The 22,375-nt window shown below is 35.1% G+C and overlaps 1 protein-coding gene across 2 annotated transcripts in view; it reads left to right on the forward strand.

Annotated features, from left to right (window-relative positions):
• LRRTM4 (leucine rich repeat transmembrane neuronal 4) overlaps window positions 1-22,375 on the forward strand; it is an 849,971-nt gene that overhangs the window by 393,698 nt on the left and 433,898 nt on the right. The window contains exon 3 of one of the 2 annotated variants that reach the window (XM_060309259.1): window positions 4,655-4,744. The exons of the other annotated variant lie outside the window; for it this stretch is intronic. Within the exon in view, the coding sequence (XP_060165242.1) occupies window positions 4,655-4,744 (90 nt within the window). The remainder of the gene's footprint in view (window positions 1-4,654; window positions 4,745-22,375) is intronic. 2 annotated transcript variants of the gene reach the window in all.

Raw genomic sequence — 22,375 nt, forward strand, 5'->3', positions numbered from 1 at the left:
TCAAGTGCACAGAAGGTTGATTGGGAAAAGAAATTACACTCTAAATACTTTTTTCTCTAGGATGGATCATAAAGCATATTTAGGTTGAGTCTGCAGTTGTTTAACATGGAATCTAAAAAGAGAAGAAAGTTACATAGCTCTGCTAATATCACAACTTTCACAGGAGTGCCAGGAATGGAAACAAGTTTTCATAAAGCCAATTCAGAACACTTTCCACTATCTTACAACTCCTTTGAATTTCATGTGAATTGTTGTTGATCAGATTTTAGTAATTAGAAAGTTTATAATTGAAAAATATTGAGAAATATAGCAATTTATTTTAACCTTCTGTGAAATAATTCTGAAAGTTCTAAGATTTTTTTTTTAAGCAGAGTATCTTACAGTATATTTGGAGTGATGAATTAAACTGGATGTCAACTGTGAACCATAAGCTTTTAATAATTAAATGTTTCCTTTGTCACTAGGGACAGAAAAAATGCACTCTTTAAATCAAGAGAATAATTATTTTTCCTGACAAGACTTCACTGTGTTTGATTGAGATTTCAGAATGCATATGTATGAGTTGACAGTTTGCATTCGTTGTGTTTTCCCCTAGGTGATATCTAAAAGTGTTTGTAAGTTTTAGTTTTAATGAGAACAGAGCCCATTAACCCTAAAAGTGTTCTTTTTGCTCAAAGAAATATTCCACCTGGAAAACCAATATAAAAATATCTCATCATGAAATGAAAATTCAGCTTTTAAATAAGCCACGTGGGTCTTTAATTTGAGACACAGTAAAATAGCGATTTCTACATCCTTATTCATGGTTAAAAACTACATTTTTCTTGGCCTTTAAAGAGAGAGAAAATGGCTCAATTTATTTTTTCTTTTTGTATTAAATTTACATGAGTTAGTATTTCTCAGATTTTTAAACTTAGGAGCTGTACGAAATACTCAGAGAATTAATTTCACTGGAGACTATATACTTACGAAACAAGGTGACCGTCATTTTAAGTATGTGACAAACTGTTACAGAAAATGTGGACAGGGAGGCATTCTCCCCTCATCTTCAGACAACACAGTCATAGCATATTGACGACTGCAGAGTACAGCACTAATCTTCAGTACCTCTTTCCCCAGAAGGCTCAGTATTGCTTCTAATGGGGAGGTGGTCCTCTGTGAGCATTAATGGTATTAAGAAGCCACCTCGGTGCAAATTTGAAGACAGGGGAAATCTTAGAGTAAATATCAAAAAAGAAGGATGGAGTTTGAATAGGAGAAAAATAATTGGCACTTATTGAGTAGTTACTCATTATTCTCATTATTATATGTGCCTCTCATGAATTGGCTCATTTAAATCACACAGCAAGCCCTTGATGTGTAATTGCTATCTCTATTCTGTGAATGAATAAACTAAGATATAAAAAGTGAGGAGGTATGTCCAAGATTCCAAGTCACGTGTGTGGTGTACCTGGGCAATTAGGCTCTGGAGTAAGCAAGGAGGTGCTCTTAACACCATGCTCTCTGGCCTCTGCTGGGATCAAATGGCAGCCCCACATGACATCCTTAAGGATACCAGTTAAGCATCTCTGTAGGCCCAAATTAGACACCCTTTAGGAATTTTGACAGTTCACAAAAGGAATAGAGGTGAACAAGGTGGCATGAAGCAGGACAACAGTTAAGAAATTTAAGCAGAGAAACCTGAGTTACATCTAATTTCTTATTTTTTCTTTGTATTTTCCAAATGTTGGTTAAATTTTACATCCATTTTGTCTACATGCTTATCCCTTTAAGATGCCCAATTGGGTAAGATTCCATGAAAAGCATTACTGAGATAAATGTCTTCCTGTTTCAAAAAATTGAACTAATCAACCTGAATATAAGAAAATACTGAGTAGGATACAAAGCCTTTATACAAAATGATTTGATCTGGGTTAGAGTCAAATAAGAAAACAAAACCTTTCTGTTTCTAAGTGTACTTACAATGCCTAAGGGAATTACAATCTTCTTTCCATTATATGATTTTTTAAAGTGTGTAAGTGTGTTCAACTTGTTGAATAAATGGGAGGTGAGACAAAGAGAAAAGTAACTTTAAGAGAATGATGGAGAAAAACTCTAAAAAGAAAGATAAGAGCAATAGAAGAGGATGTATCAGTTGAGGGGTGGAGTGGGAGGAAAAATATGACACACTGATTTGACTTAAAAATATGATTTTAATTTATTTTTGAATAATATAAAGATATGGTATACAATTTAAAAGATGAAAATGGTGTCCAGCCACCTCTGCTCCTGAGCTAGTCAAGCCGTTCTTTTAACAGGCAACTATTATATTATTTCCTTACATATTCTTCTTCAGTCACATAGAAAAACATTATATATAAAAAGATGTATGTATATAGGTGTCTAGTTGAACCTGAGTAATACTAGTTTGGACTGCACAGCATGGGTCCACTTACAGGTAGATTGTTTTCATTAAATACATACTGCAATACTACATGATCCATGGTTGCTTGAATCTGCAGATACTGAGGAACCTCCTAAACAGAGGGCCAACTATAAATTATACATTTTTGACTGTGCAGGAGGTCAGTGCCCCTAATGACTCCCCTCCCCGACGTTGTCAAGGGTAAACTGACATGTTTTTCACACCATGTTTTTCACATCATGTTTTTCTGAGTCTAGAATCAAGAGTTGTATTAGTAAGTACTGTAGTCCCTAGACACAAAGGTAGTGAACATTTGAAATACAGCCAGTCTGAATTGAGATGTGCTGTAAGGGAAAAAATACACACTGGAGTTCAAAAACTTAATATGAAAAAAATGTTAAATATCTCAATTATTTTTACTGATTATATACTGAAATATAGTATTTTAGATATGTTAGGTTAAGTAAAATATGGTTTTAATTAAAAAAAAATTGCTCAATGTGGCTACTGGAAAATATAAAATTTTATATGTGGCTCACATGTATCTGCCCCATTGTATTTTTATTGAATAGCATTCATCTAGATCTTTCATTAATTTCAGATTCCTTGGTCTATTAAAGAAGAGCCAGAGGCTCACAGAGTCTCTTCATGTAAAGAAAGAGTGTGTGTTCTATTGTGGATTCTTGCAGATACATACTTACAGAATGTATCTGATCTGTGAAAAACATGTTGTCTGGAGGCATAAAAACCTGTTTGAATTTTCATTAAGGAGATTGGTTTCTAATGTACCATGTTTCTAGGAGACTTTAAAGGAGAAAGAATGTGAGAACTTCTGAATGTGACTCTGTGGACAGGCACTCATTAGGGGCTGCTTGTCTCATTGGTGAGACCTGAGCACTTACCTGCCAGAGTCTCACACCTCACTGAACTTGGACTCCCAGGCAGCCACGCCAGTCATTTTCTGCCTCACTCCCCCTCCTGCTTGATAGCGCTCTCTCTCCTTGGATTTGCCGGGGAGGCCATATAGCCTCACATATATTATTGACGTGATGAAGACAATCAATGTGGTCCTTTGGGACTATTTTTTTTTCTCTAAGCAAGGTTGAAAAGTTGTATTTATTACCAGTTAATTTGTACATTAATACCTTTCCTAGCTGCTTCATGGATGTCTTCTATTTAGGATACAGAAAAAGAGAAACTACTTTGCCACAGAATTTGAACCTTAACTAATGTGGCTGAGCTCAGTTGTTAGGTAAGCCTGAGCAAAACTGGAAAGATAATTCTCCTGATAGATTATCAGGCTAGGCAATAGGGATAATAGGGTACCTGAATTCTCCTTTCTTTTTGAATTTCTCTCTATTCTTCAAAATACAGAACAAAAGGCCCAGTCTACCACAATGTCACCAGGAAAACTTGGATAAAATTTCCCTGTTATTATTTTTTTATCTTCTCCCTTTTTGTTTCTTTTCTTTCTTTCTTCCTTTTGAATAAGAATTGTTTCATAACAAAATGAAGATTTTAACATCTTCCTAATAAAACACTGCATTTGCAAACCTGTAAACCTGCTACATAGTGGGATTTCAATCGCCAAGAGACCAACCCATTGACTGACTGCATTTATAAGAATGATCCAGAAGCTGATACTCATTTTAAGTTCTTGTTCTTCTAGTGAAATATGTTTATTTTCAAGTGGCATTACACTTTGTCTTTACGTAATCACATACACACACACACTCTATGTGTATATATATTCATATATATATCTCCTAATATATGTGTAATGTATATAGGTAATACAGTCGGCCCTCCGTGTTGGCGGATTCCACATCTGTGGATTCAGCCAGCCGCAGATCCTATACTCTGTTCATGATCTGCAGTTGGTTGAATCCCCAGAAGCTGAAACCCGGGGAATCTGAGGACCGAAGGGAGGGATTTGAACATCCTCCGTATTTTGGTAAGCGGGCGTTTGTCCTGAAGCCAGTTCCCTGGGGATACCGAGGGATGATTGTATTAGGAATATCTGCTGTAAGACTGCTACACTTTACTTCCTACCCTTTGTTTCCTCATTGGATTTTGACCGTAGGAAATCCTTGATGTGAGTTCACCAACAGCTTGTGAATTGCTGCAACTGTATACTCAAACAAAACTGTTTGAGTTTTGAACCATCAATTGCAGGTGCTTTTTCTTTACCTTTTTTCTAATTCCAAACCAACCCTTCTCTCCTCTCCTGTCACCTGTTTGTCTTTCTAGGTGCCTGATTCCTATGTTACAGCACTGCAACTAGTTGACCTTTCACTTCATTTCCATTATTCAAATGCAACAGAATTACCATTTACAAAAGTAAGTTAACTAATGTCTGGGTGTGTGTTTTGGGCATTGACAACTAGATGTATATGTAGTTTTTTTCAAAAAAAGAAGAAAAATAAGATGTGGAGAGGTTAAATTCCTCACATTCTTAGTGTAGCAATTTAAATAAAAGTCACACATATTTATTTCCCTATTCATTTTCCACCATCGTTTCAAGGTATGCCAAATAATTTTCATTTCGCAAGACTGCCAAGGCCAAGCCATTCTCAGGATGCATTTGCCAGGCTGAAATCAATAGCAACCCAAGGAACAGCTAATTGCACATGTTCATGAGGTACAAGTTAGAAAGGAAGGTAAATTTATAAAGTAAGTGGTTGCATGCCAAGAGATGGAGCCATAGAGTTGGTGCCAAAGCATGTTAACCATTTTCTAAAAATGGCTAATAAAAATCATTTATATTGAGTGCAATGTATTATAAATTAGGGGAAATCTTCCATTTAGAAGCCCTCAATGTTTAAACAAAATTTTAAAGGTAAAAAAAACAATTCTATCCATAAGTAGATTAGTATTTCCATTTTATTTACACATTTGGCACATTCTTGTGTATGCCTCCTTACAAATTATCCAATTCATATCAATGCGCTTTTTTTAAATTTCTCTTTATTTTTTTGAATATTCTCAGTTGAGTCTAAGGGAGAGCTTTAACTGAAGATATCAGTGCTTGCAAATAACTTTTAAGTAATGTTTGCAACAGTACAACAGAATGACTAGTTGAAATTTGGGAAAAATAAAAAGAACTTTAATGATAGGTGGGAAAGTACTGAAGCCAGGGAAGAAAAAGTTGTCTGAGTGAGAATGCAAACCCAAATTAAGAGAGTCCTGTAACAGGATAAAAAGGTGATGATATAATGTACGTGACAGATTTTTCTAATCATATGAAAACAAACCACTCAGAGCCCACAGAGAAACACTGTGCCATTAATTCTGCTCTGCTCTCTTGCACACTAACAATTCCTGTCCTAATTAAATGTGCTCCCAGAACATATGTTTTATTGTCTGAGCTGGGCCATTAGATTTGATATACAGTACTTGTGACTCTTGTCACCTGGGATGGGAAATCCTTCTTGCAGGAGTCTTCCCCGAGTAGAGAATAGTGAAGTATCATATTTTATTGGCAATAAACAGCAGGTGTAAATATAGGAACCAACAACATTGAAACCATTCCTTTGAACTTCGTGTGCTTAAAGATATGGTGGAAAAGAAATATATGTGTAGAAAATAATACCTTTAAGTTCACCCATCTTACAATAAAGCAGTAGTCTTTTTATTCTCTGGAAAAGTTGTACAGTTTTTTAAATTGAAAATTTTATTAATTATTATGAAATCAGATACTGTCATCTAATGACTACTTTTATTATTAAATTAATTTCAATTAGTTTGTCAGATAAACTGCCTCTCTCTATTTTTTTCTGTATGGAATAAGGTATTGCTCAAGAAATCTTTGTCAAGAAAGGAGAAGAATGAGAGAAAGAAGAAAGATTCTTAATTTTTTATACTGTCTGAATAAGTGGCTTAACTGGATAAGGGAAGTTATTTAGGACTGATTTAATGCTTGGAAATTTGAATTGGTTCTACTCTGAAATAGAAAGTGTCCTTTAAGGTGAAATTACAAAATATTAGTGAAACATATTTTATTTTCTGGAATCTCTGTGTTCTACCTCATAGATATCTCTGGCTTTTAAAGGAACTAAAGGAAAACATGAAAGCAATGGTAAAAGAAAGTTTTGATTGCTGTTAACCTACTCTAAAACTTGAGGGCCTTCCATTCCTAATTCTCAATGACCCTGAGTTGGAACAGGGCCCTTTGTTTCATAGAAGTCCTTATAGTTCAGTATCTCAGCTTATTTTGATTTTCAGTTCTAAGGTTAAAAGAGGATGAATATGGCAGCATGTCTCTAGCATCTATGCTGTGCTCCTCCCACAAGCAAATGTAAGCAGAGCACTCTTGATCCTGAAACACTTTTTAAGCTGGAGTTGAAATGGGTTGTTGAAAATACAAAGTATTTTAAGAGTTTGTGTTTATATCCTCATTAAATTTGGACATGAAACCCTTTACTATTGTAATTCTGTTGCCAGTCCTTAGATTCTTAATTGTTGAAGAATAATATGGAGAACAGGATTTTATATTTGTAGGGATAAAGGTGCCCAATTATGTAGTGCTTAAAGGTTAATTCTAAAAGTAGGGTCTAAAAATAAATAAATAAATAAATATAAACTGAAACAGGAGGTTAAATATATACCATCAACTAAGAAGGTCTGAATATAGATTTTAAAAGGCTACATTTTTAATATTGTTTACACACTTCAAGCAGATGGAGGACTGTAGATTAAAGATTATGGGATTTGAAAATCTTTGGTCTTAAATTTTCCTGGCAGAAGGATAGTCTTTGAAACACTGTAATAAGACTGCAAGAATGCATAAGCAATGCTCTCAGGATATTATCTTCTCTTACCCAAGGATACATGCACATTTTATGAGAAAAACTCTTATGACAACTAAGGTTTCAATTCTTTGAAATATTCTTCTATATATCATTCACTGCTTTTGTCATGAAATTAATACAAATGTACTATATCACATTATAAAATATAGATGAGGGGAAAAATAAAAACAACAAGGCTTTCTCATGTTCAAAGACTGTTTTTGTTTGTTTTTACTACTCTTTGTTAATTGCTCTGTTCTTTATTTTGGACTTTCTATTCCATGAATATGGCATCTTTCTTAGCTTTTTACTCACTGACTGTTATCTTTATAATTTCTTATTAATGTTGCCAGTCTTTCTTGCTGGAATTAATATGTTTAGACATTCTTTTCAAGGCCATATATTGGTTTTCTACACATTTTATTTGCTGCACATTATTTGCATTATTTCATGTTTAAAATTCTTCCAATCATATTTTCATATCAGAGCACATATTTCCAATTTTACTCTTTCTGAAGTTAATAAATTCAAAGTCTTCTCAAATCTCCCTGAGAATGACAGTTTTCTAGTGGTCCTTCCAGCAAATCTATTGCTTTGAAATATATTTGCTTTTGTTCCCCAGATATTTTCTCTTTAGAATTACTAAATCTCTTTATATGACTTGTGCTATTTTTTCTCTTTGATTGTCCTCAATATGATAGTCTATAGACTATCATAGTTTGGAAGCTAAGGGGAATTCTACATATGTGTAACTCTCTATTCTAATTTCAAAGTCATGTAAAAAAGAAGGGAAAAGCTTAGCTCTTCTGAAGTGTTATTTTTCTAGCACTGAAGTCCTATTGCTTCTACAGTTCAGTAGAACTGTAGATGAAGGCAACTGCAGCAGACAGTCTTATGTGTGGACCAGTTTCTCTTCTTTGTAATTCATGTCTGGCTCTATGTTTCCTTCTCTACCCAGCATAACTATTCTCATCAGAAACTGGTGTTATTTTTCTTCTTGGGTAAGTGTGGTGAACACTTTGATGTGCTCCCAAGTCTTCCTTCAAGGAAAGACCTAAAGCCTGGTTGTTGGGAGTATTGTCAGCAAGCAGCCTTCATGTATCAGCTCATTCAGGAAGTGATGTAATTGTAGAAAGCCACTTTGTCCAAGGTCACAACCCTTCCCAGGATGATCCACATGCAGTGACCAATTGATGTAAGGTCATAAAGGCCTGGACATTTTGGCTCACTTCAGGAAAACTCAGAAGGACAATTTACATCCAGGCCTACCCACTGAGTTGGCAAAACCTATAACTGGACCTTCATAACAACTTAACTTCTCCCAATGCTACACTGTTGTTCTTTTCCTCCTTTCCAAGGGCATTTCATAATAAAGATCCAAAATATTAAGCTCTGTTTCTGAATCTGCTTCCAGAGGAACCCACCCTGCAACAGTTAGTTACATGAAATGACCACAGGTATTTTGACTATGTGTGAATGCACAAACCTAGTGAATTTATGGGAAATACATTCAGTATCTAGATCTAGCCCCAGCTGATTGTCCCAAATCTTCCTTTCAGTTTCACCCTTTGCTTCTAAAGCTAGCAGTTGGCATTGAAAAATCCTTTAACAGTTTTGTCCCTTTGTTTTCCCTCTGGGCTCTTATTTTACACATTGTGAACAACAAATTGTTTGGCCCTTCCCTAAATCCAGCTTCTCCTTCTTTATATCTTGCAGAAATTCTGAAAACTTCTGGCTTGTGGATGATAAAATTGTCCTAGAATCTTATAGTTTTATAGTTTGCTTTCTCTGTTTTTCTATACCACTGATTATTTTTGTTGAAGTTTTTGAGAGAAGGGGAAAGCTATAAGCATAAGCTCAGATCACCCATCTCTAAGCAAATGCCACCAACATATGTTTGGTATAAAAATTTATATGTCTTTTACCACCACAGAGAGCACTGGAATTCCCTGAAGCAAAAATGAATAAATATCACAGTGTTTTTCCTATACACACTAATGCTATTTGAAGGTTAAATTAGGATATAATTATTATATTAAAATCATTTTGATTGTAAAGATATACTGGTTCAAATAAGAGAACTGACAAAAATGTTCTAATTAAGGTTGCTTTACTCAGAATAGTTACCATTGGAATTAGAAGAAGCATAGATTTAAAAATCATCCAGTCTGGATTTGAATCCCCATCATTCCTATATTTGCCTCATTATTAGTGGCGTTGGTGTCGGTGCTAATATTGTTTCAGTGTGGGGACAGAGAACTCAAATATAAGGAAAATGTAATTATTTGATGCAATAAGATTTCCTGAACTAAAAGCTTAGATTCATACTATGGCTTTGTCACAAGAGAAGTGGGAATTTGGGAAATATTTTTAATATCCCTTTCACTCAGTTTTCTTATTTATAAGTACAAATGAAAAAAATGGTATATTACAATGGTTAGAAACTATGTGTTATAAGAATCAGATTAGAGTATATATATAAAACTGTCTTACAAACGTGTTAATATTGTAAACATGTAAGATATCATCACTGCCATTCCCTTCTTCAATACATCTTTATCAATATCCTTTTCCAAAGTTTATGAAAGGTTCTCACCATGGGGTTCAGGGGTCAAGGACCATCTTTGTTATTATACTAAAACTGATTTGCTTGACTTATTTATTAAGGACAAACATCTAGAATGTGATATAATTAACCTTTGAATTCAAAAATTAATTATTAATTTACTTAGGACATTAAAATAAAAAGTGGATATTATCTTTTATACTTACCAATAGAACTATCAACTTTTTCTTTAATTAGTGAAGCTTTGAGAGGCACACAGAGACTGTCTGTGTGTGTGTGAAGATGGTGACAAGAAGCAACAAAAAGCAAACTGGCTCATTAGGGTTTTCGATCTAGTTTAGTCCTTGGACTAAACATCCCAGGAAACCATGGAAACAGGAACAAGAACTCAGACACAGGGTACAACATAGAGGATTTTCACCAAAAATTCTTGTCAAAAATTTGTGGTGAAAAAGTGCAAAACAATTTGATGCTGTAAATGTTCTCATACATTTCAGGGGTATTAATTCTAAAAGTTCAGATCACTGAGGAAGAATTCTATAAATCATTTTCTAGAACTATCAAGCCTGTGGCTAAAGTATAAAACCTGCTGTCTTTAGTGTGGAGTACATTTATTACTTGTGCTTTTGTATATACTTCAATGTGTTGTCAACTGAAGATTTTTCAGTCTATTTCAGCTCTGGCTCTAGCATAGATAGTAAACATGAACTCTAGAGCTGAATGTAATTAGCAAAGAGTAGAACTGTGATTTAGATAAGAGACTTTGGAGTTGAAGGCCTGGGTTTGTATCCTCTCCATTACCTACATGAAATGCAACTTCTCTACATTTCTGTTTACTCAGCTGTTGAGTGTCGATACATATATCCTCAGAGCCATTGTGTCCTCATATAAACATAATATTAACCATTAGATGAGATATATAATAGTCCAAAAAAATGTATAATGATAATAACATTAGGAGCCACTAATAAATGTCAAATTAGTTTGGCAACCCACTTCAGAAAATAAAATTTTATTTATTCATTCATTTTGCTATATTAATTCTTTTTACATTGAATTGCTACTTATATACTTGTAGTTCTCATATTTGTTGTGGTTACTTTCAAGGCACTAACTTCTAAATTTTATACATATATGTAAAAGCCTTCCAAAGTAATACTGAAAAAAAAATATCAAAGAACATTCACAACTGTAGACTTCACCATAATCAACTGTTTACTGAGAATTTTCAAAAGTGAAGATTAATCAGAATGGGTTGTTGTAATGAGGAAATATAGCATCTATTTTCTAGATCAAGTTCTGCCATAACCCATTTTATTGTATATATGTGGTACTGTCACTGACCACATTGATGTCTAATCCATATATTGCAGGGATTTTGTAATCCCAGAAGACCCTTCTGACTAGGATGGAGAATTCCTCACTGATGACTGTGTACCCCGGCTATGATGAAGACAGAAGTAAGCATGTGCCATTGGACATAATGAATGCCTCTCATAGGGAGAATGCTCTATCTGTCTGAAAAGGGACAAATGGGCCGGCCTCATGCAGAGAAATCTCTGACATTCTTTAACACTAATTAAGACTTTGACTAGTGATGTAAACCCTGCACATTGGCCAGTGTTTGCCAGGACACTGGTTCTGTAGGAGATGTGGGATTGTTACAGATCCAGGGTTTTCAAAATTTGGATGGAATGTTTTTACCAGTCCATTTTTATTCAGATTTTTGTTTCACTTATAATTTTCAGTCAGCATAATTTCAGGATTTCTATCTGTAGTACCTTTCAAATAAATGTTATTGATGCCTCTGAAAGTTTTGAATGTTCTTAAGGGTCTCATTCCCTTTCTGTAGGACTAAACTTTTACTGTTATTGATTTTGTCTTTAAATGGGAATACATTACAATACATTCAGTGCATCTATACTCAGGTTTACATTGTAACCTGAGCATAGATGCAGTAAATAAAGAGCATATGCTCATTTAATTCACTTTGTGATTGATTATTTACATGATGAGAAAGATATTCTCATGAGTTTTCTTCACCTAAAAGACATTTAGTATTTGACATGTTATTAGGGCTCTGTTACAGTAAGACTTCAGTACACTTTTCCTTTAGAAATGATATTTTCAAGTGTACAAAGACAAGTGTACAAGTAGGAATGTAAGAATTAAAATTCTAAAAAGAAAATAATTGAAAATAAAAGGAAAACATCACTATAGTTGTGAGTTACAAGAAATTTGACATATTTAGTCATGTGTAAATTGAAGCATTAAGTCCAAATTTTTGGTGTCCCTTAGTAGGATAACAAATTCCATATTTAGCACAAATATATTTAACATATTTTAAAATAACAAATGTCTCCTGAACCTTGAACTTCTTGTGGTCAACGTAAAGCTAATGAAAAGTATTTTTCTAATGGAAAAAATGTTCATGAAAATATTGGACAAAGTCATCAATCTAAAAACAATTGCTTTAAGCTGGGCACTTCAAGCTGTAAGCCACCTGCTAGCACATCTTTTGCATATCTTTATCGTAAACAAGCCATGACAATATAAGATCTAAATTCCTTATAAATTTAATTTGGTCAACTTTGAAGTGTTAGCTTTAAAAAAAAGGTGTCAATTTTTATCTTTACTCTCTCTTGATCCTAGACATTTATAGATTTTTACTCAAAACAGATAGGTATGGTATATTTTATATTTAATAGAATTTTTTCTAGTGCTATTAAATCTTTGCTGTTTTCAATGTTAGCTACCAACACAGAGTATATTACATTGATTTTTGGACTTGGCAGATATAGCTCATTTTTTAAATCCCTTCTTATTGTTTCAAATAATAAGTGGTTTATAATTCTTCAAATATACATGAGGAAAGCAAAACAAAACAAAGTGTAACCAAATACTTTTAATCCCATATAACTGTGGTAACCCAAGCCACAAGTAACAGGATGACATTCAATGACAGAGTGGTAATATTGTGAGGAGGTAATTATCACTGTGCTAGTTTTTTTCATGGTATCTACCCAGTACCAGGGTGCATGTATATCCATGCAGAGAAATAGTTTGTTTCACTTGACATCTAAATCTAAATTAGTATGTCTTAACTAAACGACAGAACTGAGGTTTGCAGGCATTCTGTATATCTTCTTTGGAGAAATGTCTATTTAGGTCTTCTGCCCATTTTCGGATTGGGTTGTTTGTTTTTCTGTTATTGAGCTGCATGAGCTGCTTATAAATTTTGGAGATTAATCCTTTGTCAGTTGCTTCATTTGCAAATATTTTCTCCCATTCTGAGGGTTGTCTTTTGGTCTTATGGTTTCCTTTGCTGTGCAAAAGCTTTGAAGTTTCATTAGGTCCCATTTGTTTATTTTTGGTTTTATTTCCATTTCTCTAGGAGGTTGGTCAAAAAGGATCTTGCTGTGGTTTATGTCATAGAGTGTTCTGCCTATGTTTTCCTCTAAGAGTTTGATAGTTTCTGGCCTTACATTTAGATCTTTAATCCATTTTGAGCTTATTTTTGTGTCTAGTGTTAGGGAGTAATCTAATCTCATACTTTTACATGTACTTGTCAAGTTTTCCCAGCACCACTTATTGAAGAGGCTGTCCTTTCTCCACTGTACATTCCTGCCTCCTTTATCAAAGATAAGGTGACCATATGTGCGTGGGTTTATCTCTGGGCTTTCTATCCTGTTCCATTGATCTATCTTTCTGTTTTTGTGCCAGTACCATACGGCTTTGATTACTGTAGCTTTGTAGTATAGTCTGAAGTCAGGGAACCTGATTCCTCCAGAATGCTCAACATCATTAATCATTAGAGAAATGCGAATCAAAGCTACAATGAGATATCATCTCACACCAGTCAGAATGGCCATCACCAAAAAAATCTAGAAACAATAAATGCTGGAGAGGGTGTGGAGAAAAGGGAACACTCTTGCACTGCTGGTGGGAATGTGAATTGGTACAGCCACTATGGAGAACAGTATGGAGGTTCCTTAAAAAACTACAAATAGAACTACCATATGACCCAGCAATCCCACTACTGGGCATATACCCTGAGAAAACCATAATTCAAAAAGAGTCATGTACCAAAATGTTCATTGCAGCTCTATTTACAATAGCTCAGAGATGGAAACAACCGAAGTGTTCATCATTGGATGAATGGATAAAGAAGATGTGACACATATATACAATGGAATATTACTCAACCATAAAAAGAAACAAAATTGAGCTATTTGTAATGAGGTGGATAGACCTAGAGTCTGTCATACAGAGTGAAGTAAGTCAGAAAGAGAAAGACAAATACCATATGCTAACACATATATATGGAATTTAAGAAAAAAGAAATGTCATGAAGAACCTAGGGGTAAGACAGGAATAAATACACAGACCTACTAGAGAATGGACTTGAGGATATGGGGAGGGGGAAGGGTAAGCTGTGATAAAGCGAGAGAGAGGCATGGACATATACACTACCAAATGTAAGGTAGATAGCTAGTGGGAAGCAGCCGCATAGCACAGGGAGATCACCTCGGTGCTTTGTGGCCGCCTGGAAGGGTGGGATAGGGAGGGTGGGAGGGAGGGAGACGCAAGAGGGAAGAGATATGGGAACATATGTATATGTATAAATGTTTCACTTTGTTATAAAGCAGAAGCTAACACACCATTGTAAAGCAATTATACTCCAATAAAGATGTAATATATATATATATATATATTTAAAAAAACCCATAATAAATAAATAAATAAATTCCATATAGAACTGAGGTTTGTGACACTAAAACCAAAAAATCATGGGTTCATTAGCCTACTTATTGATGAATTGTAATATCATCATCCCCAGTTTTCCCTTAGTAAAAGTTAATTTCACACTAAGTGTACTTGATGTTTATCTTGGTTACTACTGAGCTGGCTGGTCTCTGTCTTAGATATTTGCAAAGCTGCCAACACTAGCTTAGCTCCATTTCTAAACAAATAAAACCCAACACAGACATAATTTATATTCAAAATGCTTATTTTACCATTGGCTCTGCTCAATAACTTGAAGTACATTCTCTGTGAAGATGCAGGATTCACTCCAGGCAAAGAAACATCAGGTAATAGTGGCTTAATGTTTATACTCATCAGCATTTTATCCCTCTTCCTCCTCCTCCACCTCCTACTCCACTTCCTCCACATCCTCTTTCTTCTTCTAATTTCTCTTTCCCTTTCCTTCTCTTTTACTTAAAATTCTTCTTCTGGGTCCTTCAGGGATGTTTCCTCCTAAGTATTTACTAGTCAGTTATATTCACAGAAAATTTATTGAGAAGTGGGAGGCTTTTAGATTCTACTTTTGGAAACATGACTACAAATTCCTCCCCCCTGCTCTCACCACTGACATCCTCTTGAGAGTGTACAGTCCAGATTAGGCTGAGAAATTTACATTTGGCCTTTCTCTAACTTCCCATTCAATATACCACTCTTTTAAGATAAATTATGTTCTGACAGTGCATAACATATATGAACCACGATTTTGTTTCAGTTAAGATCCCAAACCTAGGTATTTATATTACTGAGCAAAGGACAAGCTAACTCCATCCGTTTAGTTTTATGTATTCAACATACCAGATTGTCACGGCCAATTAGCAATGGAAATACTGGTGTTAAAAGAGTTGGGATTTCCAAAGAGTTGATGTTTCATTCCAGTTTTGACACCCACAAGGGAAGTGATCTTGTTTAGTTTAACTTCTCTGAATCTTAATGACTTTGTCAGTAAAATGGGAATAACACTAATAACTACCCCATAGGTTGCTGTGATGATTAAATACCTATAAAATATTTACTTGCAGCTTCATTTAGCACACATTTATGTATTACACTTTGCCCCTTTGTGTGATACATAGGGAAATAAAATAATAAAAGATAAATTAAACACAAACATTATATATTATAGTATAGTGCCTGGCACCCAAAATAATAACTGTTATTATTTTACTCTGGAAATCTCCTCAACACTTTCCACATTTTACAGATGATGTTCACAAAGAAAACAAACAAACAAACAAATAAATAACTCTCCTTCTGTCACAGCCTTAAGTAATCCAAATAATGACTGGAAGACTAAGAACTTTTCACCAGCCTTGAGGAAAGGATATTGACCTCTGGAAAACCTGAAACATTGAAAGACGCCCACTTGCTAATAAAGTTGGATTTATACCAAGTGAATAATACATTCAATTATACTCATGTTTGTGTGAAATTCAATAAGTCTTTCCCTCTAACTAATCTTCCTAGTAATAAATCCATTACAAAGCACTGATACTCATTAAAAACAGCTCTGACAAATAACTCACGTTCTTGACCCTAAGCCACACTTCAAACTTCTGTGTTCTTTTCCACAGTCTTTGGATAGTAAACATGGATTAACTCTAATATATCATGAACTGAAAGTTGCACTGAGCAATATTATGGGGCATAGAATACAAGTTACTCAAGAGAAAAAAAATAAATTTATTTTCATTGGTAATTTTATTCATCTCTTTCTCTCTTACCCATCACACACACACATACACACACACACATACACACTCCTGAATATGAAGAAACAAAGGTCCCTTTTTCTTACCTTTGTAACAATCCAGTTATTTGTGATGTTCCTAAATTTATACCTTTCATGGTAGAGATTCAGATTAAAGAACGATGAGGTAAGCATATATGAGGAAGCCAGAGAGTGAATTAAGGAGAATTTAATTGTGAACACACCATGTGGGTCTGAAACATAAGGTGAGTTGGAAAGGCTTCTCCACTTATTTCTAGAACAAATGCAAATTGAAGGCTTCTGGATCAAATCTTCTGAGCCTTGTTTCTCATATTTTTCATTCTCATTTGTTAAGCAGAGTCAATTATCTTAATTAAATTAGAAAACAGTGTGCATTTTCTCACATATCCAATATGTGACACTTAAAAAAAACTGACAGGGATAGAATAAGGCATATTATAGAGATTCTGGTAACTACCTTTTCTGAAGGAAGGTGATTAGTAGATTCAAATAATTTATAGAGAAAGAATACAAAGAAAGATATATCCTAATAAATAAGAACCTCCAATATGTGATATTAGAACGTTTCTGGAGGAAGACTATATGATAGGTACATTTCTGCTACTACTTATGTTATTGCTATTTGAAGTGTAACCTTAACATTTCAGGACGTTTGAAATCATTGATGACCCATCATTCTGGGTTGTTAATAGTTGCTTTCCTTAACCAAGGCCTTATCCCAAAGGAGAAACAATTGTGTTTCACTTAGCAGTAGAAAGTGACAATTCTGTGAAAGGCCTTATGGTCATGCCATGCAGGCAGTTACTTACTTGAAATATACAAGGCTCCATGGTGCTGCCAATCAGGTTTATACAGAGATTTCCCGGAAGCTTTGTGTAACTAGGATTATGATATCTGTGGAGAACACTTTATCCTTCATTTTATTTAAGATGATGTTTGGCAAGGTTTGATTCTTGCCACAAAGGAATAACTGCAGCACTTTATTGAGGCATGTCAGTGAAGCCAGAAACCCAAGTTAGGCCAAGCAGATTTTGGGTCAGACAACTTCTATCAAAAGTAGTAAAAGTTTGAGAGAACCAGCTTGAAATATGAAGAAAACTTAGGTTAAATAAAGCAAGAGGGCTCATGTCCACTCACACAAAGGGGCCCTTTGTGTGTATACTTCACATAGTTCTGCACTGTCCCAGACCTAATCAGTTTCTTCTTCCTTGCAGGAGTTGCCTAGTCATTTAAGACACCTACCTCTGTATTATTAGCATTTGTTTGTACACAGGATATAAAAGGGTTTTGCTTTCCTCACCCTTACCCATAAGAGTGCTTAGTATCAGCATTTAGTGAAAATCTTGTTTACTCATTATGTGAGACCACTGGATGATCAAGAGATCAGTCAGCCTTATAGGTTATGGAGGGGAGTGAACTGCTGTTTTTTTCACTACTTGCTTTATTCCCTAGGTTAAATCAATGTTCTCAGGCCATGGCTATGTGGCTAGATCCCTGAAAACACGCCTTGGCAGTAAGAAGCCCAGGAAAACAAAGGACATATAGAGACAGAAGTATGTTTTCTTTGATTGGGAGCATCTGTCTACAAGGACAAAGTGGAAAATCAAACATGGCACAAAAAATATGAAAAATATCTTTTTCAGTACAATTTTCAAGTATAAAAATTTAGGCATGATTCTCCTTTCTCCTTATAATACACGATGGAATTGTCCTTTTGACTATAAGAAAGAAACAAAAGGTTGGATAGGTTTTATATAGTGCTACAAAATGAGACTTCATGGAGTGATTAATCTACTAAGGTACCATGCTTGTGAGATTTAGTCTTAAATTTGAGGACACACTACTAAGCATGTGTTTGTAACTTGCAGCATTTCATATTTGGTGTGCTTTCATGGTTATCTTATACTTCTAAACCCAGATGTCAAACTTTTGGGGAAGGAAACATCCAAAACTTATTAATTGCTTACAATTGGCATTTGTTATGTACATGTGTTTTTGGGATTTTCCCCCCGAAATAATTCATTTGTATTAGCCCAAAAGTTGGCAGTTTAAAACAACAAACACTTATTGTCTCACATAGTTTCTGAGGCTCAGAAATCTGGAGGTAACTTAGCAGTGTGGTTCTGGCTCAGGGTCTCTTCTGAGATTGTAGTCAAACTTTCCATCAAGGATACTATCATCTCTTACGACTAAACTGGGGTTGGAATATTGGCTCCAAGATCATTCATGTGCTTTTTCGTAGGAGACTTCTGTTCTTGCTACCTGGGCTTTTCTATATGGTTGCCTACAACATTACTTCCCACAGAGCAAATAATTAGAAAAAAGAATGATCAAAATGGAAGCTTCAGTCATTTATAATCTTATCTCAAATATGGCCTACCACCATTTTTATGTTCTATTGGTCTCACAAACCAATTCTCGTATAATGTGGAAGGGAGCTAGACACTAGGTGAGTATCAAGAGCTGAGTACACTTCGGGCTATCCTGGAGATTAGCTGCAATATAATGTATTAGTTTATTGATTCATATGATTAATGCAATTTAAATGTAAATTAAGTAATTTTGATTAGTTTATTTGCTGAATATTTGTTAAGTGCATATGATGAGCCATAAGGAACTCATAAGGACAGCATGTAGCAGAAGATTAAAAAAGAAGTGAAAAAAGCTGGGTTGGGCTCAGGATTCTTTGAGAATACTAGAGCTTGGGTGGCCAGGGAAGACAGACATCTGAGTAATTGATATCTAAACTGTGGAGGAGAGAAGTCAAATAAAAATATTGGAGAGGAAAGAAATCATGTCATATCGTGTAAGTTTTCAGTATATTTAGAGGATAATAAAAGATTAAGGGGGAAAATGGGGAAAAGGTGGATTTGTACATAAAGGAAGTATAGAAACCTTCAGAACACCAGTAGCAGAATCAAAAATAAATTTCAGGACCTCTCACTGATCCTTGGCTTTGCGTGTTATAATTGCCAGGTGCACTCTTGAGAAATAGAAAAAAATATGGTGGGTAAATATCCTTGAACTCAAAGGAATGCAACTATCTTCTGGAAAAAGCCAGTGAAGCAAACAAACACCTTCCAAGGATTAAATGCCTGATTTTTCTTTTATCATCTTGGTATCCTTCATCTCCTTTGTTCTTGCATTTTAGACGTAACTAAATCAACTCCAGGAGGACCCCCTTAATAGCTCCAAATCTTTCTAGGAATGACCTGACAAGACCCCTATGTCATTCACAATTTCTGTCTACATCCTACATTTTACTTGTAAGATGAGAGAAATCCTTATAAAGTGAGCTTAGAGAATTGATTTCCCATGAAGGGAATCTATCTTTCTTATTTAAATAGCCTCTTTTATGATGGAATCACCATTTTACTTACCTTTGGGGTACCAGATGCAGAACCTTTTCCTTTCATTGCGCAAGGAGAAATATGCCATACTAGAAGCAAGGAGAAGATATAATAAGCAATACAGAAACCTAGAACAATAATCTGCCCACTTCCATCTCCCAAACCTTTTCCCTGCTTCTCTTTTTTTTTTTTTTTTTTTGCGGTACACGGGCCTCTCACTGTTGTGGCCTCTCCCGTTGCGGGGCACAGGCTCGGGACGCGCAGGCTCAGCGGCCATGGCTCACGGGCCCAGCCGCTCCGCGGCATGTGGGATCCTCCCGGACTAGGGCACGAACCCGCGTCCCCTGCATCGGCAGGCAGACTCTCAACCACTGCGCCACCAGGGAAGCCCCCCTGCTTCTCTTCATCGTATACCTAGGGTCCCAATATGAAATATCTATAATTACTTCCTCATTAACTTATTGTTAATGATTCTTAAATGTAATCTTTTGTCTCTCCAATTTTTAGTTTATCTCCCAGAGTACTATTTATTAATGTATTCCTTTATTGGATCATGCCACTTTGAAATAAAAAACAATCCAGGCTAGTTAGCTTTACAATATAAAGGTGTTCAAAATAAAAGCAATTGAATGATGTAAACTACTAAGAATTCCATAAATATAGTTTATTTGCTTATATAGAGACTATAACAGTTATTTTACTTCCCTATTGCAGACGAGTAGTTTATTTTTACTCAGCATGTACACACATATGTATATATGTAAATATATAACCCAGAACTTATATGTTTATATATGATCCAGTGTGTACATATATACAAATACACATTTATATACACACACGTATATGTATGTATGCACATACATGTGTGTATGTGTGTGCAATTGCTACTTGTTTAAGTCACTGGATTCAAAGCTCTGTTACTAGCTTCAAGTGAAATTTCTATTATGCATAATAATTTTTTAAAGCATATAAACTAGAAATGATGATCTCATAGTTTTTGGTGTAAAGGTTTAAAATGTCCATATCTTCATATCTTTCTTAAATCATGCACACGCACATTAAGTACACACAAGAATGCATATAGTTCCATTTTATTGGTTATGTAGACAATAAAAAAAACATTAAATGTCAAAGAAGGAGGATTCAGGGAATTATCCTAACTATGGTAAACTCATTAGTGCAGGACAGTCCTGGTTTACATGTAATTATCAATAACCTCAACCCAAATGATAAAGAAAGTTTGATGTGAGTGGGGCTTTTAGGATGGAAAATAATACAAGATGAAAAGCAAAGCCTGGCCTACCAAATGTGTGCCAGTCCCCTGTGAGAGGGGATTGAAAGTCAGCTCTGAGGGGGACTGTATTCACATGTTCCTCTCTCTACGATGGAAACGTTTGTGGACTATCTTTTTCATCTCCATATCATATCATATCATATCATATCACATAAAATTATAGAAATAGTGTTTATAGAAACTTTAAATGTCATCTTAAGACCAACAGATACTGTTTCACAGATGATATCCAAAATATGGCTTTCTATTCTGAGGGTCAAAACTTGTAATACACTCAGTCAGAACTCCAGCAAATTTTGTGTACCTGTGGCCAAAAATTTTAAAAGGAAATCCTACTAAGATCTTTTCATGATGGTGTCAAAAATAATTTTGGATCCTTTTCAATCAGATTCCCATCTCAATCTGAAGAGTCATTTATTTTGATGGATTTTGAGGAGTTTTAAATTGGAAGATAAGAACGGAGAAGCTGACACACCCTTGTTGCTTATTCAAAACATGTCCTGCTCAACCAGGCCCAGAATTATATGCAAGCTACATGTTTCTTCTTGCTGATTCCTATTCCTTTAAGACACATCTGTAAGACATGCTATACAATAGAAATGTTTTTAAAGAGTCAGCACAATGTTATGTATTGACCTGAAGAAGATAGATGTCATGAGCTACATCATGGTCAAAAGATGGTACAGTCAGCAGAATATCTTGCTGCCATGTTCCATTGTCTGGAAAATATGATATGTACATGTGTGCTCATGGCCAGAGGAGTACACAACTGAATCAAAAATATTAACATTCCCTCCAGGAAGCCGGAAATAGAGAGTGACTCCAATGTTGCCAATTTAATCAAAGGTTGACAAGGAGTTACAGATGTAGCATGGATTATCTGGTGAGATCTGTGACTTGGACAGGAAAGAGATCTCCATCCTACCTTAATGAAAGCTTTCTTCTAGAACAAAAATTGGTGAATTAACACTCAATTTTTGTTTTAAAGTTCTGAGCTAGTCTTACTCTGTGCCCAAATTTATGACCAATTTTTTCTCAAAGTAGGGGAATTTAAAACATTACTTTCTATGTCTTTAATGTCACAGCACAGAGAGAATCATGTCATTCTGATTCTACTTTGACACTGTCCTGAACGTCTTTAACTTGGCTGTTAGTCTTGCTGCTCTGTACAAGCCCTAGGCCCTTTCCACATTCTGTCACTTTGCCCCTTTATTCTTCCTTGTCTTCATGTTTTGGTTCTCTTTATCTTCCACCCCCAGTTCCTTCACATAAAGGACTCTGATTCTAACTTGCCCATTTTTCTTATGGTTAAAGTTCTGCCTCTGAACTCTAATGCTGTGGCTTCACTTTCCTTGATGTCAGACATCCTTGAGGCTGGGTCTAGACAATCAGATAAATCAGTACTTTATTTGCCAATGGCATTCCTTATCCTT

This window comes from Globicephala melas, chromosome 12 (assembly GCF_963455315.2).
Source record: "Globicephala melas chromosome 12, mGloMel1.2, whole genome shotgun sequence".
Taxonomy (NCBI): Eukaryota; Metazoa; Chordata; class Mammalia; order Artiodactyla; family Delphinidae; genus Globicephala; species Globicephala melas.